Genomic DNA, 26,776 nt, shown 5'->3' on the forward strand with positions numbered 1-26,776 from the left:
TCCCTACATTGTCGCGTGTCGTTAGCTGCTATACTTTAGTTTACACTGGTTCACGTGGATGACAACGTTGACAGTATAATCGTATCGAGCTTACAAATTAACGAGCATGTAACATTTATCCAGGGGCTCGCTATATAAATAAAATATTCCTGTTAGCGTCTTACAATTATTACAATCGTGTCCATAGTACATTTATTTATATATATATATATTTGTATATGTGTGTATAATATATATATATATATATATTATATATAAGTTACGCTAAGAAATTATCATATATACAATTAAAAACTGTTAGGAAATATCCTTTAAACAAGTTAAATTTATACATTATGTGTTCCGATGCATAAAAACATTTCTCACTGTTAATCAAATCAACACGGCCGGTGCGCGCAATGGTCCGGCACCTCTCGCGGTTCGTCGTTCTTTTTTATTGTGCCTGAACTCGCGATTTGAATCGAGTAACAACAAGAAATTCCCTTATTCCCGTTTTTTCAGAAACTTCGTCAATTGTCCACCGCCGAAAGTGTTAATGAAGAATATATATGTATTGCCGATCTATTAAGCGATATATTGCGCGGATAGAGATGCATAACCATCCTAAAGCTTATAAACGGGCTATTCTCGCGAGAATCTTATCTATTAATCTAGACGATCGCTGATATCGGCAGATCGCTCGTTCGATCTCATCTTGTCGCGTTCCCGCCTTTTTCGTATTTCTCTCTTTCCGACATTCCCCATCGTCATCACACCTGTTACTTTCTTTCCTTTCCATTTCGCATTATAGCTTTAGACAACACGAGAAAGGCGTTGCACATACATGGACGGGTTGGCATAGTGAAGACTAGCGCGAATCGGCTAATCGGACTAGCAACGACATACGCATTTCATCATCAATATCATTATCATCGATCGCGAGATTCCGACGAACGTAAAGAGGTAAGGCAACCGAGCGGAACGGAAAGGCAAGCAAATTCGAAGCGTAGGCCATGAGCGTGATAGTAAATCATCGTGCATGTTTTTGTGTGGAAGGTAGCACCCCGAGAGAGCAAGCGTCTTCATGTGCTCCCGATCCTATCGTGATGGTAAACTCATCGCTCAACGCCCGAGGACGCGCCGAGTCGAGTCCGAGATCCATCGAGGTGCTTCCCTCCAAAGGTGAAAGATCCAAAGATCGACGAGGGGATCGGCGTCGAGAATCGACGGCGATTTCTTTTTCTCTTCTCATCGCAAGTTCGCAAGGGTGAAACGCGCACCTTTACTTCTAATGATCCTTCCTCTCCTCCGTCATAAACGTGTCCATGATCTTCTGCATCGATTCTCGCAAATCGTCCGTACCACCGGCTCCCGCGGACGATATCGTCCTCGATTCCGTTCGCGTGGTCGTCGTTATACTGCAAAAGACAATTCCATCGAGATTACATTTATCTATTTGAACTTTTCGATTTTACCATGCTTTGTGATCATCGCGCGACGCAAGAAAAAATTTTGAAATAATTTTCGAAACAAACAGCAATGTCGAAAATGATCGAGAGATAGAAGCAAGTAAATTTGATCACTGTATAGGAGACAATAGTCAACGTACCTGCCTCTGATAAATTAAAAAAAGAGAAAAAAAAAGATCGTAATTTATGTATGTACCTTTCCTGAGTGACAGGATCCACCTCGATCGTTGTCGTTTCCACAAAGGATGGCTCGCTATGTTGCAAAAAGTCAGATTCTGCGACAACAAACGAGAACAAATCAAACACCTGCTTCTTACGCTTTGCGAACGCGGCGAATTTCGCTATTTCGCTGTTGCACGTTTTACATAAAAAAACAAGTACGAATCGTATATATATATATATATATATATATATATATATATATATTTCAATTTTACATCATGCCCAAAACAAGGGGGTAAGACTAGACACATATAAAAAAAGTTACAACACCGCTAAACATTTGATACATAATATATATATGTTGTATGTATATAATAACGCGTTTTCACTCAACTAGCCAAACTATGCAACCGTTTTTCTCACGTGTGATCTTCCTCTGCACGTGGATTACGGTAGATATTATACCTCGCGTGATTAATACTTGTACAACTTTTACTGTGTCCACTACTCGTTTTCTCGTGATGCTAATTACTTTTACACGTGTGCTACAAGCTGTAAATCATCTCAAATTCGGCCGAATTCCTATGTCCCGATTGCAATTTAAACATATCGCGTAAGTAATTAATTACGGGGAGTCTAAATCGTGGTACAATCGACGAGGAGATGATTCCTCGTTGCATCCTCTGATCATTCCTTCACGAGAAGCTCCTTCGCCGATCCTACGACGATTTCCCCTGTCGATCGTCATGTACAAGAAGATAAAAGATATATAATTTGCATTTACTGACTGGGAATCCTAAATAGCAGTCTGTATGATCCAATTTCGTCTGACGGGACTTTTATAAAATGCTTTTTTTTTAGATGCGAACGGAAAAAATGCTAATTAACAAAATCAAATAAATTTGATTTTATAACGTTAGACAAACTTATTTCGTCAATTACTTTTTCGAACGTAATTGTTCTGCTATTTAGGGTCGCTTGAAGAATCAGCTACGTTTCATAGGAAGACAGCACTGTTGTAACAGCGCTTAGAGATAAACGCTCGTTGATCTGTAGTTAATTAAGTACGGCGACATTATTACTGAGCAATATTCGGAATACTTCTCAGTACGATTGTGCTGCGCGCAGCGAGCTTGTGTGAAGCGCTGATAAAAGCCGCTGAACAAAGCATTTAGCAGTTAGTCGTAAGAGAATGTAGGTACTCAACGTTCTCGGTACAACAGATTATACTACGGTAAAAACTGAAAGTGGTGTTTCTCCAACAGTTCGGTAAATACATCCGGATGTTATATTCATTCAAATACGTGTGAAGTTTGAAAATGCGGTACCTTAGCAGAGGCGAATTCGAAATCTCATCCGAAGTAAAGCAATGACTTTTAAAGAGATAAATCAAAAAAGATTTTCGACTTTATATATATTTTTACACATTGCTATTGTGTGCACGAAATACATTTTTCTTCGATAAAGAGCACTATCGAGATTTAAATTCGCAAAAGAGAAACAGGCATCACGATTTTTTACGCGTAAGTTTACTGCCCTTTGGTTTTGACCGTAGTTTTGCAAAACGCACAAAACGCTCCATGAGATTTGGCAGCCATTTCATAGGAGCCCGTACTAACTACATTAGTTAGTATTGTTAGACGAACGGTCAGGTTGTTGCTGGAGTATTACTATTACTACAGGTATTCGGTAATATTAATACCCGATGTGGAAGGTACATTAATTTCTCGCGGAGACTTCGACTTCTTCGGAGCGACAAGAAATTATTTTACTTGAGTCGATCGATCTTCTGGCACGTCAAAAAAATAGGAAATGTATTATGTACGAATGAGGGAAACTCAAGTGTGAATATTTCAAGGATACTGAATCAATAAAGCACGTGTCATGCGCTAATCAACGCTTGGACGTTGATTAACCAATGATCGAAATGATTGTTGCGTTACAGTTTCGGATCAGCAGTTCGCTGTATAAGAAGAACGATTACAGGCTCGAGGGATGCGACGAAGAAATCGCGAATATCTTCAGTCTCGATTCTCCATCCTCACGGGGATTGAAACCGGATGTAATTCCGGGGAGTCCGCCTTTCGATGCGTCGAAATGGTGCGCTGAAAATCCAAACTCACCGGAGTTATATCGGTTCTTAATCTCTCTCGCACTGCCCTTTGACGTACGTATGCAGTTTCTGCGGGATCGGAAAGGGGTCGGATTCGGTGGTGGATTCGTTAGAAAGCCGCAGCACATCGGTCGGTGCAACGCAACTCGCTCTCACGTCGCGGCGAAAAGAGAGTTGGTTTGGTGCCGTTCGAGAAGTAGCCGTGTGTACTCATCCGTACATCGATAGAATCCGAAGCAAGCTGCACATCTTGTGCTTGCACACGTGTATAGGCACGATACATATACATACACTTAGAGATTACTTACATGACGATTCGCCTAACAATCCTAACGTGACTAAAAAAAGACTGTTGGTCCCTCTACACTTTAGCTTTATCTTGAATTGCTTATTGTCAGAAGAGAGCTAGAGGGGTAATAGTGATCTATAGGATGCTCGAAACTAAAATAAAAGAGAAACAGAAAGAGAAGGGGAAGAAAGAAAGAAGACAAAAACGGAAAACGAAAGATAAAAGAGATAGGGGAGGGAATTCTTTTCGGTACGGCGAAGGTACGTGCAACTAGGCGTAGAACATATTTTTTGATTCGGAGCGGGAAAATCGTCGTACCCCGACAACGGGGCACTGCGCAAAACTAAAACAGCTACTATGGGCGTAAACTAAGGTTCGTACGATGCAAAAATGCAATCATGCGGGGGGGAGGGGGTGTCAATATCAATACTCATGCAGGTCGTATTCTAGAAAAAAGAAAGCTTGCGGAACAAGTTTCGTCGATCGCGGTGGGTTTACCTGTCTTTTCGAGGTAAATGATGATTTATCACACGTACGTGGCGTATTCGCTTTCGGTAGACAAGAGAGTGACCCTACGTGTGACAGAAGGCGATTTAATTTTACAAATCATTCGTTGTGCGTTTTCTTTCAATCTTTCTCACCAGGACTGTTAAGATCACACTGCTGACGGTCGATCGAAGTAAAATCTTCTTTTAGATAAATTATGCGAATAAACTAGCTTTGAAATCAATTGCGATCGCAAGTGGTTAAAATGAAAGTAAGTTTCAGTGTTTCACGCGAATATCACATTCGATAAAAATATTTGTCGATAAAATTTTGCTGGGACATTGCATACTTTGTAAATATAAATACTTATACAATCCCTAAACACATCACTCACGATAATCGAAGATATCAATTAATTATACTTCTTCATCAAAAGTGACACGTTTAAAACAATTTGATTAATATTATAATACATTGTATTATAATACATTAAGTCATAACTTGAAAATTTTTGAATTGTTGCTTATAAAAGTGAATATGTGGGGTTGTAATAATAATCATTGCATGAAGCAAAAGTTCAAGCTAATCGACGCGCATTAATCAAAGAAAATTTGAATTGTGTCATTTTTGAAGATTTTGAATAACGACACTGAGTAACGATACTGATTGGTAGCGTAGGTTTCTATCTTGATGGCCATAGAAGCTTGGCTTGGCTTTTAAAAGAGATTTAATATTGTAAAATGATATACTTTTTAATAGAAAATATATAATGTAAAGGGTAATCGTACCCGGCTTGCCTCGGAATATTGTTAGACAGGGTGTAGACACGTCGAAACGTTTGTGGCTCCACGGCAAGTATAAGCGCAACTAGAAGTACCAGCACAGCGACAGCTATGCTCATCCAACACGCGCAGCTGGTTCTACCAGGTGTCTTCGTCCTAGTCGTCGGTTCTATCGTATTACCTGAGCAAATCGACTGTACCATACCGTGTGTTTCTGCTACTTAAAGATTATCAATTGCTATGAATTATGATCGTACATATGAATTTCGATAAGTTGATTGACTGATTGACTTGACTGACTGATTGACTGGATGATGGCTTCATCGCCATGTAATTAGTATGAGAAAGCCGAAAGTAACAGGATAGCCACATTCTGTCTCGGAAGTCAAAGTCGAGATAAGATTAATTTTATCATTATTCAACAGTATGCTCACGATGAAATTGTTGTTAGTACGCAAAATATTACCGATATTTTAATTTATTTAAATTAGAAGTTTCAAAAGACGAATTCAAGATTTAATCGCTGTCCGTAATGAATTTTATGAGTAATGAAAATAATCTCATGCAATTTTTTGGAAAAGCTTCTGTAAATTGGCTCATACCGTTTAGCATAAAATGACCAAATATGCGTTGAATTTACGATCCGTGAAGATTTTTCAAGTGCTTGTTGCGATCTTTGTATGAAACTTTCTTTCGATTATTACACCTGTTGTTTTGTCAGCGCCATTTCGATAAAATTATGTGAAGATACTTCGTTAGAACTTTCTTTTTAAATATCATTAAACGCATGTACAATGCGCCAATGTATGATAAATATTCGATCGTTCAATGTGGCTGATTGCGAATGAAAGTATGCTAGTCCCAGGAAGCCCCTGATCACAAGACTCCATCCATCCTGTAGCCAAGAACCAACGAACAAACAAAAAAGTAAGAAAACGACGTTATCGTCGTCAAACATTTCCCGAACGAGAAGCAACACTTACAAGTTGACTACCATTAACCGCACGTGTTACAATTTCTCGCAGTACGCCCACGAAGAGGAATATACCGCATACTTTATGCAGGCTTATACGACTGCACCTCACAAGCTTTATTTTTCCTTCCGGGTCATTTACCCTTCTATACGCACGCCATCGACATCCTTATGCAAAACATCACAGATCATGCAATTTCCAAACGAACAATTCCCCATTTTGCTCCTTGCAACCTCAAGTTTTTTTTTCAAGCAATAAAGAATCAAAGATCCTCCCAACTGAAAATTAATAAAATTATGTTCCAAATTTTCGACATCGATTATTCCTTCCAAGTTCAAGAAAAGATTTCTTAAACGTTTTAAAAGTTATATATGTATGTAATAGTTAATCGGATACTGCGAAAAATATTTCAAATAAATTTAATTAAAAAAGCTACATTAAAATTAATTGTAAAAGAAAATTTCAAATGCAAATTGTAAACGAGCTAATAGAAGACCTTTGACTGTTTCCAAATCCAAATTTACATCTCCGGAACAAATATATCCATAATTTTTATAATATAATTCTAGAATTTGAGTGATTTTAATCGATCAACTTTATCGTTTCAGAGATGATCTTTATCAATCAATTCCATCACCCAATGTTAACTCTTCTCGTCATGCACTAGCGGGAAATACAGGAAAATGCATGGAAATTGCGTGCAAAGGTAGCCGGGATTCAACACCAAAGCTCAATGTAATAATCTATGTACAGATATATATATATATATATATATCTTTTCTTTTTTTTTTCGGGCTCGTTCGTTCACATAATCTGGGAGATAACCGATTAGCGAAGGGGAGTTCGAGGGGTATGTACATTGCTTATGCAGAAGGTTAGCTGTGAGAGTGCGGTACCTTGGTCGTCCTCCAACGGGGACAGCTCCGCACCTTCGTGCAGTGCTACATCCGACCCGCTGGAACTGCCCAACGTACGCCTCTTGCTCGGGGATCTTCTTCTAGGTTGCGGCGAACCGTCACTATCGGTGTCGCTGTGCATATCGTGCCTCGAACTACCATCGTTCTTATTGTTGTTATTGTTGTTGTTATTGTTGTTGTTGCTGGCGAACGTGTCAACGCCACCGCCGTTTCCGGAACCGGGCGACGTGTCTTGGGAATACTGCATCTCCCACTGTTCGTTCGCCGCTGTCCAAGAGGCGGTCTCCCCGATCTCGGATTTCGTTAATTGTTCTTGAAGGCTTTTCAGAACGGACTCCGTGTTCCCGTAGTCGCCGCCACCACTACTAGAGATCACCGTTCTCACTACCCTCTCGGTTCTGTCCGGCATCTCTGTCGTCATGTGTTGCACAGTCGTGACCGTCTGCACGACACCGTCAGACTCCGATCTGTCGGTCTTTATCGTAGTAGAGGAGTCCGGAAACTTGTTGCCGAAATCAAAGATCTCGCTCGGCAGCGTGTTAGTGACCTGATTTATCCTCTTGACCTCCTCGCGCGTTATGGGTTGCAAAGCATCATCCTCCGACGTCAAAGTCCTAGTCCTCACCGTCTCGATGATATCCCCCGTCTTCAAAAGTTCCTCCAGTTTCGCAGGATCAATCGATGAATCGCTGGTTTCTGTAGTTGTTATTCGTCGTATCTGCTCTACCGATGGAATCATCTCCGATCTGCTGGTCGTCTCGGTCAGGTCGCCCGCTTTGACTGTCTGCATCGCATCGCTTGACGATATTCTTTTCTTCTCTTCCACAGTCTCTTTGGTCAATTCCCCGTCTGTGTATTCTCTAGTAACGTATTTGATGGTTCGCGAAACTGCTCGTGGACCGATGATACAGTCTTCCGATTCTAATGGGACGGATTCGGGATCGTCGCTCGATTTAGCGTGAGGGTCGATTTTAACGGGTATCTTTGAACTGCTCTTGCTCGGTGACTGCGCCTCCTGCGTCGACTTGGGCGGCTGCTCGGCCGTTTTACGTGTTCGTAAGGCATCACTGAGCTCCAGATGGAACTCGGGTTTGGTAGACGGCTTGGTGGTGGAGTAACGCGGGGCGGGAACAGGTTGTTTTGATGGAGCAGAAGTAGCATGCCTCTCTACAGTCCCATCAATCTCAGCCGAATCATGCCCTGACCCATCCAAAAGGACATGGACAAGAACAGGAACAAGGACATAAAGCACATTGATACACACTAAGAATTTCAACTCTAGCCCAGCTGCCAAAGTTGGACCGGAAAGATTCGGAGCGTGTCTGCCTCGCATGTGTACGCGCACATTACGCACTAATTTAACGAGAGACTCGCGCCTGATGCACGCACGCACGCACGTGGGGTATGAGAGAGGCGATCCCGGAGAGATGCGTCTCGCGCGTGATGCGTGTGCGCGTGCATTGTGGCTATTGTATTGCCCGCGTATTTAGTTATTTTTTTAGTTAGTATCAATATTGCAACCAGGATTAGTCTGTTTATCGAAAACGGAAGAGAGTACACTCATTAAAAAACGGTGTTTGGCGCCTGAGTCTTACTAAAACGTACCATTGTGGAAGCAGAGAAACGCGCCGAGAGCGTTCAAAATATGCCAAATTCTGTCGAGACTACGCAATTGAAAAATGGTAAAATCTAAACTATATATCTTTTACTTGTCTTTTTTTCCAAAAGAATCACCTTCTCGTCGGTACTACAATGCCATAATTTACTTGGACACGCTGTACAACTGACTAAACTACTCGACGAGTATATACAGATTGGCTTTTCAATCGAGATACCTCTCGGTAATAAAAGAAAAGAAATCGGTAACTATTTAGTAAGAGACGTGCGCGCAGTATCAGTTAGTGTGAAAGCATCGGCAGGTGCTAACTATGGAAGATAAAGCTAAATATAAATGAGGGCACCAAAAAAATATAGAATCTGCTACCGTTACTGATCTTCGATCGGAGATGATGATCCGCGTACGTGAATTCTTTTACACTTTACTCGAATTGATTTTACGTTACCTGCTTTCGTCGAGGTGTACGCCTGGTCTGCCAGGTTCTGTGCCCGTCGCGCAGCCTCTTTGGTCACATCTGAAAAGTTCACACAGAGAGAGAATTGAGTTCACACCGGGAATCGGCAAATACGACATTAAAAGCAGTGATTCAACAAAGATTAGATGATGGATGATGTTTTTTTTCTCTGCATGGCATACCTCGGTTCATGCTTCGCTAGTTGTGGTATTCCTGTTAATTTCAATGAGACATAATTACCGCATAATCGTAAATACGTGATTTCTATATGTTATACGCTACAAACGAAAAAAAAGAGACACGACGATAAAATAAGAGATTCCGGTGTTCTACTAGAAGTAGTACTAGGAAAATTATCCATCGTGGTAAGAGAGACGTTTAAAAAATAGCGTAAAAACCTGGAATCATGCATTAAATGGGTGTTAACAAAATCATTAAGACATAACTGAAAATAAGTGTAGCAAATAATTAAATGTAGTACATATAGGTATATCGTCTGTTCTTCTCGATATTGTTTTCAGATGTCTCTTTGAATCTTCATATATATTATAACGAATCGTTCCTGATTTGGATTTTAATTTAAATATAATCGTAATTAAGCGCATTGTCTTAGATATGTAAAATTTATTTTGATTAACAATATACCCATTCGAATACACATGGAAACATAAAGTAAATCCAAAACAGTACGCAGAAAATTATAATGGGGACAAGCGGTAGTATGAATGTCTCGGATGTTGTCGATTGGTTCTACGGGTCGTAAAATGATGAATTAATGAATTGGAAATGACTGAAAGATTAGAGTGTTAGGTTTCATTAATGAGTGACGAAGGTGCATGAATGTATATATATGTATATATATCTTTTTCTTTTTTTTTTTGCTCTCTGATGTCACGAGAATAACTAGTAAAACTGAAGTTACAGAGAAGCATCAACTTAATCATTAATCATGTTACACACAGCTGGTATATGTAATATATAATATATAGATATAGATATGGATATATAACGCAAGATTATTGCAAGATACCTTCGGTTCTACTGTCAGTGAACTCGGCGAGTGAACCGGGTGGCGGTGGGGTCGTTCGCACAGACTTTGTCACGATTGTGGTGACGGAGTGCCGTGTGCGAGGCTCGGGGTGCCCTACTGTCTCTACTACTCTACGCGAATTGTCCGAATCGTCCGCGGCCGCCTCTTTACCCGGACTAATCTTTTTTTGTGGAATGCGAGATACTTTCTTAACGCTAACTGTCTCGGTTAAATGCTCGACGCCACCGGACGTCTCCGACCTGCTTGTCTCGGACCTACGAACAACTACCTCCTGAGCACTCTCGCCTGTACGTTTCGATCCTACTCTATCACCGTTTTTTCTCGTCGCTGGTGTTTCGGTCACTTTTCCCGTTCTCCTAGTGATAGGGGAAGCTTTGCTCGCGCCTTTCGCGTCCGCTGGTGATTTTGACACTTTCGGGGGACTTTTTCTCGCGGCTTTGACAGCACCGACAGATTTATCCTTCGCATCAGTTGTCGATTTAGCAGATTTGTCTTTCGCTTGAGCAAGATCGCTCTTAGCGCGAGCTTCCTCAGCGGTTGCCTCCTGCTTGGTCTCTTCCAAAAACTCCTTCATGTCGTCTGTCGCGTCTTCTACCGCGTGCTTGGCAGTCTTTACCACACCTGATATAAAACCGCCTGCTTTTTGCTTAACCTTTTTAGCTTCTTTCGCGGTCTTGTCTTTAACAGTCTCTGACGTACTGGCAACTGTACCCGCGCTAGTTGCCAGTTTTCCTTTAACTACTCGCGAATCTTCCTTCGTTTCACTTACAACGGCGTCTTTGGTACGTTTAATTTTCTGTGTCACATCTTGACCAGTGGATTTAACTTTTTCCCCTGCTTGCGACACGCTATGCCCCATCTTACTTCCCGCCGCTTTTACGGTGGAAATTGTTTTGTCCCTCGCACTTTTTATGCTGGAAAGGCTCTTTTCCTTCGCGTCTTTCGCACCCTTCGCACCTTTATCCGTAGCAGTTTTAATCCCACCAGCGGCTTTGTCTTTTGCTTGTTCGAGTTTCTTTAATTTCGCCGCCGCGGCTTCTTTAACGAGCGCTTCATCAGCAGCTGCTTCTTGCTTGGTTGTTTCCAGAAAGTCTTTTACGTCGTCGGAAACTTCTTTTCCCGTTTGTTTCGCACTCTGAATAGCTCCAGAAAGGAAACCCGATCCCTTGTCCTTCGTCTTTTTGGCATCTTTCGCAAGCTCATCTTTGGATGTTTTAGCGCCGTGAGCGACAGTATCAGCACTTGTTAGTAATTTATCCTTCATCACCTTTGTGTCTTCTTTAATTTCTTCATCAAGTCTTTCACTTACATCCCTTATACTGTGTGCAATATCCGTGGTTTTAGATTCTATTTTTTCACCAACTTTCTTCGTTTCGGTTGCTAGCTTATCAGTTACAGTCTTCGTGGTGTCTGCTGCTTGAGCCACTGACTCGGAAATTTTATCTTTAGCGTCCTTGACATCAGATGCTAATTCTTTTGTAACATCCTTTGTGCTACCGACAACAGCATCTTTCTTGTGTTCCAGTTTCTTCAAACCAGCCGCAGCACTTTCTTTAACACGGGCTTCTTCTAATTTTGCCTCGTGCTTTGTTTCGTCCAGAAATTCCTTAACGTCGTCCCTTGCGCTCCCAACAGCATGCTTCGCGCCTTTAACTATTCCCGAAAGAAAACCGGATCCCTTTTCTTTGGCTTTCTTTGCTTCTTTAGTTACCTTATCCTTAGTTGTTTCAGCACCATCTGCCACGGTTTCAACTCCCACTGCTAATTTTTCTTTCACTTTTTTCGTATCATCGTGTATTTCTTTCACAACTGCATCTTTGGTATCTGCAATTCCTTGTGCAACATCCTGTGCTGTTGAATCCAATTTCTCACCAACTTTCTTTACTTCTGATGTTACTTTATCTTTAGCAGCTTTGCCTGCATCAGCAGCCTTCTGAATATCTTCCGCAACTTTTTCTGTAACTTTATCTTTCGTATCTTTCGCTGCAGCGACGGTCTTATCCTTGGCATCTTTTATTTCAGCAACAGCTCGATCAGCTGGATCTTGTACGCCAGAAACAAGAGCATCCTTTTTATGTTCTAATTCTTTCAATCCAGTCGCTGCTGCTTCCTTAGCATGAGCTTCTTGCAATTCTGCCTCGCGTTTTGTTTCATCTATAAAGTCTTTGACGTCGTCTGCTGCACTTTCAACGGAATGCTTGGCACCTTTAAATATTCCTGACAGAAAACCGGATCCCTTTTCTTTAACTTTCTTCGTACCTTTGATCGCTTTATCTTTCGCAACTTCGGTACCATGAACTACAACGCCAACACCTGCTGACAATTTTTCTTTTACTAATTTTGCATCCTCTTTCACTTCTTTAGCCGCTGTATCCTTAGTGTCTTTAATATCTCGTACAACTTCTACTGCGGTTGATTCAATTTTTTCTTCGATCTTCTTTGTTTCTATTACGACTTTCTCACCAGTTGCTTTTGTAGCATCAGTAACCTTTTGAGCATCTTTGGAAATGTCGTCAGTAATTTTATCCTTTGTATCTTTTACGGTAGAAATTGTTTTATCCTTTGCATCTTTCACGTCAGAGACAGTTTTGTCTATAACCTCCTGGACTCCAGTGATGGCAGCGTCTTTTTTATCGTTCAAGTCTTTGAGACCAGCAGCCATTTCTTTCTCAGTACGTTCCTTTTCTATAGAAGCTTCTCTTTTCGTTTCATCCAAAAATTCCTTCACGTCGCTAGTTGCATCTTCTGCAGCATGTTTCGCACCTTTAAATATCCCGGAAAAAAATCTACCTGTTTTTTCCTTAGCTTTCTTCGCTTTATCTTTTGTCTTGTCGATAGCTTCCGTGACAGTGTCAGCACTTGCTGTCAATTGTTCTTTTATTTTCTTTGAATCCTTTTCCACTTCTTTAACTGTTACATCTTTAACATCTTTGGCAGCCTGTGCAACATCTGTCGCCGTGTCTTCTATTTTTTCAACGACTTTCTTTGTTTCTGTTGCTACTTTCTCACCGGCTGCTTTCGTGGTATCGGCAACTTTCTGCGCATCTTTAGAAACTTTCTCAACAATTTTATCTTTTGCATGTTTCGCATCAGCCGCAGCTCCATCAACTTCTACTGCCAATTTCTCTTTCACCTTTTTCGTATCATCCTGTACTTCTTTGACAACTGCATCTTTGGTATCTGCAACTCCTTGTGCAATGTCTTGCGCTGTTGAATCCAATTTCTCACCAACTTTCTTCACTTCTAATGTTACTTTGTCTTTAGCAGCTTTACTTGCATCAGCAGCCTTCTGAATATCTTCCGAGACTTTCTCCGTGACTTTATCTTTCGTATCTTTCGCTGCAGCGACAGTCTTATCTTTGGCATCCTTTATTCCAGTAATAGTTCGATCAGTTGTATCTTTGACGCCAGTAACGACAGCATCTTTTTTATGTTCTAATTCCTTCAATCCAGCCGCTGCTGCTTCCTTAGCACGAGCTTCTTCAATTTCTGCCTCGCGTTTTGTTTCATCTAGAAAGTCTTTGACGTCGTCTGCTGCGCTTTCAACGGAATGCTTGGCACCTTTAAATATGCCCGAGAAAAAACCGGATCCTTTTTCCTTTGTTTTCTTTGCTCCTTTGACTGCTTTATCCTTAACAGTCTCAGCACTTTCAGTCACAGCTTCAACTCCAGCTGTCATTTTCTCTTTCACTATTTTCGCATCCTCTTTAACTTCTTTAACAGCTGCATCTTTCGTATGTGAAATTTCGTGTGCAATGTCCTGTGTTGTTGAATCCAATTTTTCACTAGCTTTCTTTACATCTGAAGTAATCTTGTCTTTAGCAGATTTACCTGCATCAACAACTTTCTGAATATCTTCCGAGACTTTTTCAGTGACAGCATCTTTCGTACTTTTTACTGTGGCGATAGTCTTATCCTTGACATCTTTTATTTCAGCGGCAGCTCGATCTGCTGTATCTTTTACATCACTGACAACAGCATCTTTTTTATGTTCCAATTCTTTCAATTCAGCAACTGCTGCTTCTTTAGCACGAGCTTCTTCCAATTCTGCTTCATGTTTTGTTTCATCGAGAAATTCTTTGACATCGTCTGTTGCGTCTTCTACAGCGTGTTTCGCACCTTTGAAAATGCCAGAGAAGAAACCACCTGTTTTTTCCTTAGCTTTTTTCGCTTCTTTCGACGCTTTATCTTTTGCACTATCCACAGCTACAGTAGCCGTATCTGCTCCTGCTGCTAATTTTTCTTTTACTTTTTTTGTATCTTCTTTTACTTCTTTAACTGCTGCATCTTTAATATCTTTGGCAGCTTGTGTAACATCTGCTGCGGTTTCTACTATTTTTTCTTCTACTTTCTTCGTTTCCTCTGTTATTTTCTCATCGGCTGCTTTTGTTGTATCAGCAACTTTTTGAGCATCTTTGGAAATTTCTTCGACAATTTTATCCTTCTTTTCTTTTACGTCAGTGACTGCTTTATCTGCAGCTTTTTGAACTTCGGTTATGACTGCATCTTTCTTATCCTTTACATCTTTAAGACCAACGACAATTTCTTTTTCAACACGTTCTTTTTCTATGGAAGCTTCTCTTTTCGTTTCATCCAAAAATTCATTGACGTCGCCAGATGCGTCCTCTACAGCATGTTTTGCACCTTTAAATATCCCTGAAAAGAATCTACCTGTTTTTTCCTTAGCTTTCTTAGATTCTTTCGTTGCTTTTTCTTTAACATTATCTACAGCTTCTGCGGCAGTGTCAGCACTTGATGTCAATTGTTCTTTTGCCTTCTTTGTATCTTTTCTCAGTTCTTTAACTGCTGTATCTTTAACATCTTTGGCAGCCTGTCCAATATCTGCCGCGGTGTCTCCTATTTTTTCACCGATTTTTTTCGTTTCTTCTGCTACTTTTTCACCGGCTGCTTTCGTGGTATCGGCAACTTTCTGCGCATCTTTGGAAACTTCTGCAATAACTTTATCTTTTTGATCTTTAACAGCAGAAACAGCTTTATCTTTTGCATGTTTCGCGTCCGCTGCAGCTTGGTGTGCAGCATCTTTTATATCTATTACTACTGCATCCTTTTTGTCTTTCAAGTCTTTAAATTCCGTTGTAATTTTTTCCTTGGCACGCTCTTCTTCCAACTGAGCTTCCTTCTTTGTTTCATCTAAAAAGTCTTTAACATCATCAGTCGCATCTTCCACGGCGTGTTTCGCACCTTTAAAGATACCCGAGAAGAAACCAGTTGTTTTTTCTTTAGCTTTCTTCGTTTCTTTCGTCGCTTTTTCCTTTGCACTGTCCGCAGCTTCTGCAGCCGCATCAGCTCCTGTTGTTAATTTTTCTTTCACTAACTTTGTATCTCCCTTTACCTCTTCAACTGCTGCATCTTTGGCATCCTTGACAGCTTGAGCAACATCTGTCGTGGTTTCACCTACTTTTTCTTCGATTTTCTTCGTTTCTGTTGCTACTTTTTCACCGGCTGCTTTTGTAGTTTCGGCAATTTTCTGCGCATCTTTAGAAACTTCCTCGACAATTTTGTACTTTTGATCTTTAACAACAGAAATTGTTTTATCCTTTGCATCTTTTGCATCGATGATAGCCTTGTCTGCGGTGTCTTGAATTCCAGTAATAACAGCATCTTTCTTATCTTTCAAATCGTTAAGACCTGCCGCAACTTCTTCCTTCGTACGTTGTTTTTCTAATGAAGCTTCTCTTTTTGTTTCTTCCAAGAATTCCTTAACATCATCGGTTGTTTCTTCTACGGAATGTTTTCCTGCTTTAAATATTCCAGAAAAGAAACCACTAGTTTTTTCCTTAGCTTTTTTCACTTCTTTCGTAGTTTTATCTTTTACACTGTCTGCAGTTTCTGCAGCAGCATCAGCACCTGCTACCAATTTTTCTTTTCCTTTTTTTGTGTTTTCTTTTACTTCTTTAACTGCTGCATCCTTAGTATCTTTAACACTTTCTGCAATATCGGTAACAGTTTCTCCTACTTTTTGAGCATCTTTCGAAATTTCTTTCCCAATTTTATCCTTTTTCTTTTTGACATCAGAAATTGTTTTATCCGTCGTATCTTTCACATCAGTAATGGCTTGTTCAGTAGCATTTTGAACTTTGGTTGTAACAGCATCTTTCTTATCCTTTAAATCTTTTAGTTCTGTATCAACCTTCTCTTTAACACGTTCTTCCTCCAAAGCGACTTCCTTTTTGGTCTCATCCAAAAATTCCTTTACGTCGTCAGCTGCATCTTCTACAGCGTGTTTCGCACCTTTAAATATTCCAGAGAAAAAACCACTCGTTTTTTCTTTAGCTTTCTTCGCTTCTTTCGTCGCTTTTTCCTTTGCACTATCCGCAGCCTCTGCAGTAGCATCAGCACCTGCCGCCAATTTTTCTTTCATTAATTTCGTATCTTCCTTTATCTCCTTAACTGTTGCATCTTTAATATCCTTGGTAGCTTGCGCAACATCTGCCGCAGAATCTTTTATCTTTTCACCAACTTTCTTTGTTTCTGCTGCTAGTTTCTCACTGGCTGCTTTTGTTGTATCGGTAACTTTCTGAGCATCTTTTGAAGCTTGATCTACAATTTTATCCTTCTTATGTTCTACGGCAAAAATAGTTTTATCTTTAGTATCTTTTGCGTCTGTAATGGCTTTATCAGTAACGTCTTGAATGTCAGTAACAACAGCATCTTTTGTATCCTTTAACTCTTTGACACTTGCAACGACTTTTTCTTTGGTTCGCTCTTTTTCCAGAGTAGCTTCCTTTTTCGTCTCGTCTACAAATTCTTTTATATCGTCAGATACTTCTTCTACTGAATGCTTTGTGCTCTTAAATATTCCGCTAAGAAAGCCGCTACCCTTTTCCTTAGCTTTCTTCGACTCTTTAATTATCTTATCTTTCGTAGTCACAGCACTTTTTGCTACAGCATCACCGCTCTCTTTTAATTTCTCTTTCGCTGTTTGTACGTCTTCTTTCACTTCTGTCACCACACTATCTTTAGCATCTGCAACACTTTGCGCGATATCACCGGTAATTTGCTTTGTATCTGTAATTATTTTGTCGCCTGTTGCTTTAGTGGCATCAATAGTCTTTTCGACTTGATCAACTATCTCGTCAGCAACACGATCCTTCGTGTCTTTAGCTTCGGCAGCCATGCGGTCCGTTTGATGCTTCAGATTTTTTAGTTCGGTTTCTGCTGCTTCCTTGACCAATACTTGCTCTAATGCTGATTCCTTTTTCGTTTCATCTAGAAACTCCTTTACATCATCCACTGTGCTGTCCACGGAATGTTTCGATCCTCTAAATATTCCCGAGAAAAAGCCGCTAGCCTTTTCTTTAACTTTCTTTCCCTCTTTAGTTGTTTTGTCCTTAGTAACTTCTGAAGAATCCGAAATAGCCAACTTTTCCAAACTTTTTAACTTTTCTTCTGCTTCTATAGCGTCTGCTTCTGCTTCTAAAGCTTCTATAGCCGCAAGCATAGTCTCAGCCACATTCTTAATGTCATCAATTACTCCCGATGTTATTTTTTTGCAATCTTGCAAAAATTTGTCGTCGTTGGCAGTCTCATCCACCAATTTATCTTTCGTATCTTTCGCGGTAGATACTACTTTATCCTTGGCATCCTTCACATCCTCAATAGCTTTATCCGTGACGTCTTTTGCACTGTGTACGACATCATCTTTCTTACGTTTTAATTCTTCCAATTCTTCAACCGTATCCTTTTTCGCGTCGCTTATATGTTCCTTCACATCTTCAGCTGCATCTTCCGCGGCGTGTTTCGAACCCTTGAATATACCCGAAAAGAAACCACTTGTTTTTTCTTTCGCTTTTTTTGTTTCTTTCATAACTTTATCTTTTGCACTGTCAGCAGCTTCCGTAGCAGCATCAGCGCTTTCTGCTAATTTATCTTTTACAAATTTTGTATCTTTTTTCATTTCCTTGGCTACTGCATTCTTAGTATCTTTTACATCCTGCGCAACGTCTGCTGCAGTTTCTTCTATTTTCTCACCGATTTTCTTCGTCTCGGTTGCAAGTTTTTCACCGGTCGCTTTTGTGGTGTCAGCAACCTTTTGTACATCTTTGGAAACTTTCTCTACAATTTTGTCTTTCTTGTCTTTCACAGCAGCAAATGTTTTATCTTTTGTGTCTTTTGCGTCAAAAACGGTTTTGTCTACAGATTCTTGAATTTCAGCTACGACAACGTCTTTTTTATCCTTGAAATCTTTAAGCTCTGCGGCAATCTTTTCTTTAGTACGTTTTTCCTCCAAAACAGCTTCCTTCTTCGTCTCATCCATAAATTCTTTAACATCATCAGCCGCATCTTCCACTGTATGTTTCGCACCTTTAAATATGCCAGAAAGGAAACCACTGGCTTTTTCTTTAACTTTCTTTGTTTCCTTTGTCGTTTTTTCTTTTGCACTGTCCGCAGCTTTTGCAGCTGCATCAGTGTCTGCTGCTAATTTTTCTTTCATTAATTTTGTGTCTTCTTTTACCTCTTTAACTGCTGCATCTTTAGTATCCTTGGCAACTTGTGCAACATCTGCTGCAGTTTCGACTATTTTTTCCTCTATTTTCTTCGTTTCAGCTGTTATTTTCTCACCAGCTGCCTTTGTGGCGTCCGCAGCTTTCTGAGCATCTTTGGAAACTTCAGCGACAATTGTATCCTTCTTGTCTTTAAATGCAGATACTGTTTTATCTTTCGCATCTTTTGCATCGGTAATAGCCTTGTCTGTCGTTTCTTGAATTCCTGCAACGACAGCGTCCTTCCTATCTTTCAAAACTTTCACATCTGCGGCAACTTCTTCCTTAATACGTTCTTTTTCTAATGATACTTCTCTTTTCGTCTCATCCAAAAATTCTTTGACGTCATCAGTCGTATCTTCCACGGCATGCTTCGTACCTTTAAATATGCCAGAAAGGAAACCACTAGTTTTTTCTTTAGCTTTCTTTGTTTCTTTTGTCGCTTTTTCCTTTGCACTGTCCGCAATTTTTGCAGCTGCATCAGTGCCTGCTGTTAATTTTTCTTTCACTAATTTTGTATCTTCTTTTACCTCTTTAACTGCTACATCTTTAGTATCCTTGACAACTTGTGCAACATCTGCTGCAGTTTCGTCTACTTTTTCCCCTATTTTCTTCGTTTCAGCTGTTATTTTCTCACCAGCTGTTTTCGTGGTGTCTGCAACTTTTTCGACAACTTTATCCTTCTTGTCTTTTACTGCAGAGACTGTTTTATCCTTTGCATATTTTGCTTCAGCGACAGCTTTATCAGCAGCTTCTTGAACTTCAGTAACGACAGTGTCTTTTTTGTCCTTCAGATCTTTTACACTCGCAGCAACCTTTTCTTTGGCACGTTCTTCTTCCAACGCAGCTTCCTTTTTCGTCTCATCCATAAATTCTTTAACATCATCAGCCGCATCTTCCGCGGCATGTTTTGCACCTTTGAATATGCCGGAAAGAAAACCACTGGTTTTTTCTTTAGCCTTCTTTGTTTCCTTTGTCGCTTTTTCCTTTGCACTGTCCGCAGCTTTTGCAGCCGCATCAGTGCCTGCTGCTAATTTTTCTTTCACTAATTTTGTATCTTCCTTTACTTCTTTAACTGCTGCATCTTTAGTATCTTTGGCAGCTTGTGCAACATCTGCTGCGGTTTCTCCTATTTTTTCACCTACTTTCTTCGTTTTCTCTGTTATTTTCTCACCAGCTGTCTTCGTGGCACCCGCAACTTTCTGCGCATCTTTGGAAACTTTCTCGACAACTTTATCCTTTTTGTCTTTTGCTGCAGAGACTGTTTTATCCTTTGCAACTTTTGCTTTAGCGACAGCTTTATCAGCAGCTTCTTGAACCTCAGTAACGAGAGTGTCTTTTTTATCTTTCAGATCTTTCACACTCGCAGTAACCTTTTCTTTGGCATGTTCCTCTTCCAATGCAGCTTCTTTTTTCGTCTCATCCATAAATTCTTTAACATCATCAGCCGCGTCGTCGACGGCATGCTTCGCACCTTTGAATATGCCAGAAAGGAAACCACTAGTTTTTTCTTTAGCTTTCTTTGTTTCCTTCGTCGCTTTTTCTTTTGCACTGTCCGCAGCATTTGCAGCCGCATCAGTGCCTGCTGCTAATTTTTCTTTCACTAATTTTATATCTTCCTTTACTTCTTTAACTGTTGCATCTTTAGTATCTTTGGCAGCTTGTGCAACATCTGCTGCGGTTTCTTCTATTTTTTCTTCTACTTTTTTCGTTTCCTCTGTTATTTTTTCACCAGCTGCCTTCGTAGCGTCCGCAACTTTCTGCGCATCTTTGAAAACTTCTTCGACAATTTTATCTTTCTTGTCTTTTACTGTAGAGACTGTTTTATCTTTTGCATCTTTCGCTTCAGCAACAGCTTTATCAGCAGCATCTTGAACCTCAGTAACGAGAGTGTCTTTTTTGTCTTTCAGATCTTTCACACTTGCAGCAACCTTTTCTTTGGCATGTTCCTCTTCCAATGCAGCTTCCTTTTTCGTCTCATCCATAAATTCTTTAACATCATCAGCCGCATCTTCTACGGCGTGCTTCGCACCTTTAAAAATACCGGAGAAAAAACCAGTTGTTTTTTCCTTAGCTTTCTTTGCTTGTTTCGTTGCTTTATCCTTTGCACTATCCGCAGCCTCTGTAGTAGCATCAGCACCTGCTGCTAATTTTTCTTTCATTAATTTTGTATCTTCCTTTATCTCCTTAACTGCTGCATCTTTAGTGTCCTTGGCAGCTTGCGCTACATCTGCGGTGACATTTTCTATCTTTTCACCATCTTTCTTTGTTTCTGCTACTAGTTTCTTGCTAGCTGCTTTTGCTGTATCGGCAACTTTCTGCGCATCTTTAGAAACTTCCTCGACAATTTTATCTTTTTCATCTTTTACTGCAGAAACTGTTTTATCCTTAACTTCTTTTATGTCAGTGATGGCTGTGTCTGCGACTTGTTGAATTTCGGTTATGACTGCGTCTTTCTTATCTTTTAAATCTTTAAGATTTGCAGCAACTTCTTCCTTAGTACGTTCTTTTTCTAAAGAAGCTTCTCTTCGAGTCTTATCCAAAAATTCTTTGACATCATCAGATGTATCTTCAGCAGCGTGTTTTGCACCTTTAAAGATGCCCGAGAAGAAACCACTTGTTTTTTCTTTCGCTTTCTTCGCTTCTTTTGTTGCTTTATCCTTTGCACTATCCGCAGCTTCCGCGGCAGCATCAGCGCTTTCTGCTAATTTATCTTTTACGAATTTTGTATCTTTTTTCATTTCCTTGGCCACTGTATCCTTTGTGTCCTTAATATCCTGAACAACATCTGTTGAGATTTTTTCTATTTTTGTACTAATTGTCTTTGTTTCTGTTGCTACTTTTTCATCGGCTGCTTTAGAGGGATCTGCAATTTTTTCAGCACCCTTCGAAATTTCCTCTACAATTTTATCCTTTTTGTCTTTAACAGCAGAAATTGCTTTATGCTTTGCATCTTTCACATCAGCTGCTGCTTGATCTGCAGCGACCTTTGCTTCCGTTACCACCGTATCCTTCTTATCTTTCAAGTCTTTAAGTTCAGTCGCAATTTTTTCTTTGGCACGTTCTTCTTCCATTTCAGCTTCTTTCTTTGTCTCATCTAAAAATTCTTTAACATCGTCTGTGGCATCTTCTACGGCATGTTTCGCACCTTTAAAAATGCCAGAGAAGAAACCGGTTGTTTTTTCTTTAGCTTTCTTCGTTTCTTTTGTCGCCTTTTCCTTTGCACTCTCTGCAGCTTCTACAGTTGCATCAGCGCCTGCTGCTAATTTTTCTTTCACTAATTTTGTATCTTCCTTCACTTCTTTAACTACTGCATCTTTAATACCCTTGGCATCTTGTGTAACCTCTGCTGCCGTCTCTCCTATTTTTTCTCCTACTTTCTTCGCTTCTGCTGTTATTTTCTCACCGGCTGCCTTCGTGGTGTCTACAACTTTCTGCGCATCTTTGGAAACTTCCTCGACAACTTTCTCTTTCTTGTCTTTTACTGCAGAGACTGTTTTATCCTTTGCATCTTTCGCTTCAGCAGCAGCTTCTTGAACCTCAGTAACGAGAGTATCTTTTTTGTCTTTCAGATCTCTCACACTTGCAGCAACTTTTTCTTTGGCACGTTCTTCTTCCAACGCTGCTTCCTTTTTCGTCTCATCCATAAAATCTTTAACATCGTCAGCCGCATCTTCTACAGCGTGTTTCGCACCTTTGAATATGCCAGAAAAGAAACCGCTTCCTTTTTCTTTAATTTTCTTTGCCTCTTTAGTCGCCTTATCCTTGGTAGATGCTGCGGTATCCGCAGTCGATTCAGCACCGGATGATATTTTTTCTTTTACAACTTTTGCATCTCCCTTAATCTCCGTAGTGACTGCTTCTTTAATTTCTTTACCTGCTTCCACAGCACCCTTCGCAGTGGTTTCTATTTTCTCGCCTACTTTCTTTGTATCTGTCACAGCTTTGTCAGTAGCTGCTTTTGCATGATCCGCTGCCTTTTTCACATCTTTCGAAATCTTTTCCGTAACTTTTTCTTTTTTCTCTTTTACAATTGAAACTGTCTTATCTTTAGTGTCTTTAATGTCGGTAATAGTTTTATCAGTAATGTCTTTCGCATCTGTTACCAAATTATCTTTTGCTTCTTCTAAATCCTTCAAACCAGCAACTGCTGCTTCTTTGGTTCGCGCTTCCTCCAATGCAGCTTCTTTTTTCGTTTCATCCAAAAATTCTTTAACATCATCGGACACTTCATCTACGGCATGCTTCGCTCCTTTGAATATTCCCGATAGAAATCCCGACCCTTTCTCTTTCACCTTCTTTGCTTCCTTAGCCACCTTATCCTTTGTAGCTTCAGCGCTGTCGACGACATCATGTGTTTTGTCGTCTACTTTCTTGGCAATTGCGTCTTTACCATCCTTGACTGCTTTACTAACGTCTTCTGCTGCAGTTGTAATATGTTGTTCAACTTTCTTTATCTCTGTTGCTAATTTATCATCTTTATCTTTTATTTCAGTCGAAGTTTTATCCAATTCGCCCAAGATATTCGCCATATTCCGTGAATCCTCCAAGAACGTTGCAGTTACTTCTCGTAAATCATCGTGACCACTGTCCGGTATTTCGAGCGAAGGTGTCTTTTCCTTAGATCTGCTTCTAGATCTGGAGCTCCTCGCTTGCTTGGGACTTCTGAATATTCCGAAAATGCCTCCCTTATCTTTTTCGACAACTTCATCCTCGGGAATAATAGATTTCTTTATCTCCTCGTCTATTGGCGGAGTTTTTATAACACTCTCCGATATCTTTTCTCCAGCCTGCAGGTTCTCCGCCATCTGCCTTGTGTCTTCCAGAAGTTTCGCCGTTGCCAGTCGAACTTCTTCGTCTCCGCTATCAAAAGAGGTCTCCTTCGAAGAACTTTGCTCTCGAGATCTGCTTCTCTTTTTACTTTTAAGTTTCGGGCTCTTGAACATACCGAAGAAGCCGCCGCTCTTTTCCTTGCTGTCGTCGCCAGCCTCTTTCTCCGTTTCAAGAGCTTTCGGTTCTGGTGTGTGAGATTTTACTTCTGCAGCAGGTTTTTCGATATCTTTTTTCTCCTCCTTCTGAATTTTCTCCTTGTCAGCGTCCGCTTTTCCGTTTATTTCTTCGTGGATAATTTTTTCAATCTTTGTCGTCGTTTGAACAACATCGTAAGATTTACTTATTTTATCCGCGGGAGTATCGACATCGTAATGAGTTGTCGATACAAAAGTGCGCACCTCTTCTTTGGGAGTGACTTTAGTGCCGTCACTTTTGTACGCGATCGGTAACACACTAACATCAGCAACCTTCCGTGTATCATCCAAGAGTTTCTCCGTCACGGCTTTGATTTCCTCATCGCCGCTGTCAAAGGACGTTTCCTTCGATTTGGCGAGCTTCTTGTCCTTGGACTTTGGGCTCCTAAAGATACCGAAGAAGCCACCTTTCTCCTTCACCTGATCTTCTTCCTTCTCGTCACTCTTGCCGGAAGGCTGCTCATCCGTTAAAGCAATCTTTGCTTTGCTTTTGACATCCTCAACGATTTTCGCGTCGGTCTTCACAGTCTTTTCTGTTTCTTTTTCGATCGCACTAGGTACTTCGGCAATCTTAGATGCTTCGGCCTCTTTCTCCTTTTCCTTCATTTGTAATTCCAGCAATTCCTCGTTTTCCTTCGCGATTGCTGCCAACTTCTTCTTTTCTTTCTTTGCAATTTGCTCTGCAGACTCTTTAGGTTTTTCAACGTGAATAGCAGGTACGGCATCGTCGTCTTTTTTAGATTTGCTTTTGAACAAACCCGAGAAGAAGCCCGTCTTGTCTTTACCGTCATCATCGCTCTCGGCAGCCTCTGCTTTTTTATCTTCTTTCTCCGCTGGCTTAGCAAGACCTTCATAAGGTACATGCATGCCCTCAGCAATTCGCTTAGAATCTTCCAAAAATTTCACAGTAGCTAATCTTACATCGGGTGCGGTTGTGATTTCCGGTAGTCTGCTGTCAAAATGCGAGTCCGTTATTTCGCTAGAAGGAAGTTCGGGCTGCTGTTCCGAGACTTTTGTTAGGACAGCCTTCGATTCCTCGTCACCACTGTCAAAAGACGTATCCTTTGAACCTTTTTTGCCTTTCTTCAATTTGGAGCCTTTGAAAATTCCCGAAAATATTCCGCCACTCTTATCTTTCGTTTTCTTCGTTTCTTCGTCTGATTTTTCTTCCGTGCTGTCTGCCGCATGCTGCACGTTGTAAACGTTTTCATAAGCTGATGTTTTCACAGTCTTCGTATCTTTATCCTTCTCCTTATCCTTGTCTTTATCTTTATCTTTATCTGCTTTATCTTTAGTTTTATCAGTTTTTGTCTTTGTCGTTTTTCGCGTAACAGCCGCGTCCGTGGGAACTGCGCCTTGAGTCAACTTTTCATCGACTTCCTTACCCTCCTCAGACAATTTCTCCTTCTCGCTAACAATGTCTTTTTTATCGGGAGAAACGATTACTGTTTCTTTTGTAGTCACAGTCTTAGTCGGCGTCTGTTTAATTAGCGTAGTCTTAGTTACTATCGTCGTCTGACCTACTTTCGGATCGCCACTAACGGAAATTACTGTTTTCGAAGTGCTAACTTTGGGATCCGGCGTCCCACCGCGATGCTGCTTAATCATTGGCGGTTCTATACTAGGGATTTGCTCTGATTTTGGAACAAAACCTTTCGGCTCGGCGGCCGCTTGATCTAAATGAATTACAGTCTGCCCTATCGCACCCCGCGCCTCTTTACTGTCCCGCGCATCATCATCATAAACCACCGACCACCCTTCCTTCGCTAACTTCCCCTTCTCTTTCTCTGCGTCTGCTATTACACCTGTTAATTAAGTATAATATATTTTAGGCATCTGTATACGTGGTAGAAAAATAAAGGAACACAATTTTATTGTCAATTTCGTCATCATTAGTGTAAGCTGGCTCGCTCTTTGATTGCTCTTTTGATTGAACTGCGGTTAGACTGTAGTAGTGTGGTTTGTGCGTGAAGTGTATGTGCTGTGGAGCAGCCATCTTCTCACTACATCGTTATATACGTAAGGCAAGTGCGATTCAAGAAGGAGAAGTAACATCAATTGCTATCGACAATCAATACGCGGTGCAATGCTAACATATGTACTTCGATTTTTCAATAAATTACATTAAAACGTTCTCAGTAGCTTGCAATTTCAAACTATTTCTCTGTGAATGTATTTCAATTAGTATAATATTAACTGTGAAATGAACGCTAAAGATACCAAAATGAAGCTGTTAGAGAATATAAACAACATATATTCAGCTTCACAAAGAACTCTTGATTACTGTTTTAAGTGAGAACAACAGTCAATTGCTTATTAGTGATGACTTTAGTAATTTTTAATCTATCAGCTATAGGCAAACGGAACGGATATTCTGATGGCCTACGCGACAACGTCTAGTGATTTTTTCTAATGACAGCTGCTCCGTGCGCGCACACAATTGGGCCACACATATTGGCCATTCATGCAACGCCAAATAATTGCAGCGAAACCTTGCTGAAACAAATTAATCTAAAAGTGTTCGCGAAGTATTAAGGATATTAGTGGGGATGATTAAATGAGGTATAAAAATTATTGTATAATATAGCTGCTTGAAATATAGGCCGAGATAAAAATAATCCGTTATATATATTAAAAGCAAGCTGGTAAAATTCCGAAGAGATCCGCATTGGCTTCCAGAACCTGTGAGTGAACGGCGTAGAGACGAATGTTTAGTGCTCACGTACGTTATTTGCACTCTGCAAAACGTACAGTGTTCTTTATAAGCTTAGACAAATTTTATGCATTGACGTGAATCGTGTCCAGAATCATTATATTACAATAATAATATCCTTTACAGCAATTCATGTATTAGCATATATTCGACCGCAACGTTTCGCTGAAATAAGATCGTGCACATTGTTGATTGAATACTTACGTAAAAATTAAAGCTTGCTTCATAAACGATGATA

General features: G+C 40.3%; 1 protein-coding gene across 18 annotated transcripts in view; it reads right to left on the reverse strand.

Moving 5' to 3' along the window:
* Positions 1-426: 426 nt before the first annotated feature.
* Positions 427-26,776, reverse strand: part of LOC105451635 (ankyrin-3-like) — an 85,845-nt gene continuing 59,495 nt past the window's right edge. For 10 of the 18 annotated variants that reach the window (XM_011692244.1, XM_011692235.1, XM_011692225.1 and 7 more), the window contains 5 exons: positions 10,274-25,630; positions 9,235-9,303; positions 7,151-8,371; positions 1,645-1,723; positions 427-1,397 (listed from right to left, as the gene is read on the reverse strand). In XM_011692244.1, the coding sequence (XP_011690546.1) occupies positions 1,268-1,397; positions 1,645-1,723; positions 7,151-8,371; positions 9,235-9,303; positions 10,274-25,630 (16,856 nt within the window). In that variant the 3' untranslated portion in view covers positions 427-1,267. Of the gene's footprint in view, positions 1,398-1,644; positions 1,724-5,286; positions 5,462-7,150; positions 8,372-9,234; positions 9,304-10,273; positions 25,631-26,776 lie in introns of those variants that run through there. The other 8 variants (XM_011692264.1, XR_974603.1, XR_974607.1 and 5 more) reach the window with 8 other exon arrangements.

The sequence above is a fragment of the Wasmannia auropunctata genome, unplaced genomic scaffold, assembly GCF_000956235.1.
Source record: "Wasmannia auropunctata unplaced genomic scaffold, wasmannia.A_1.0 LD336106.1, whole genome shotgun sequence".
Taxonomy (NCBI): domain Eukaryota; kingdom Metazoa; phylum Arthropoda; class Insecta; order Hymenoptera; family Formicidae; genus Wasmannia; species Wasmannia auropunctata.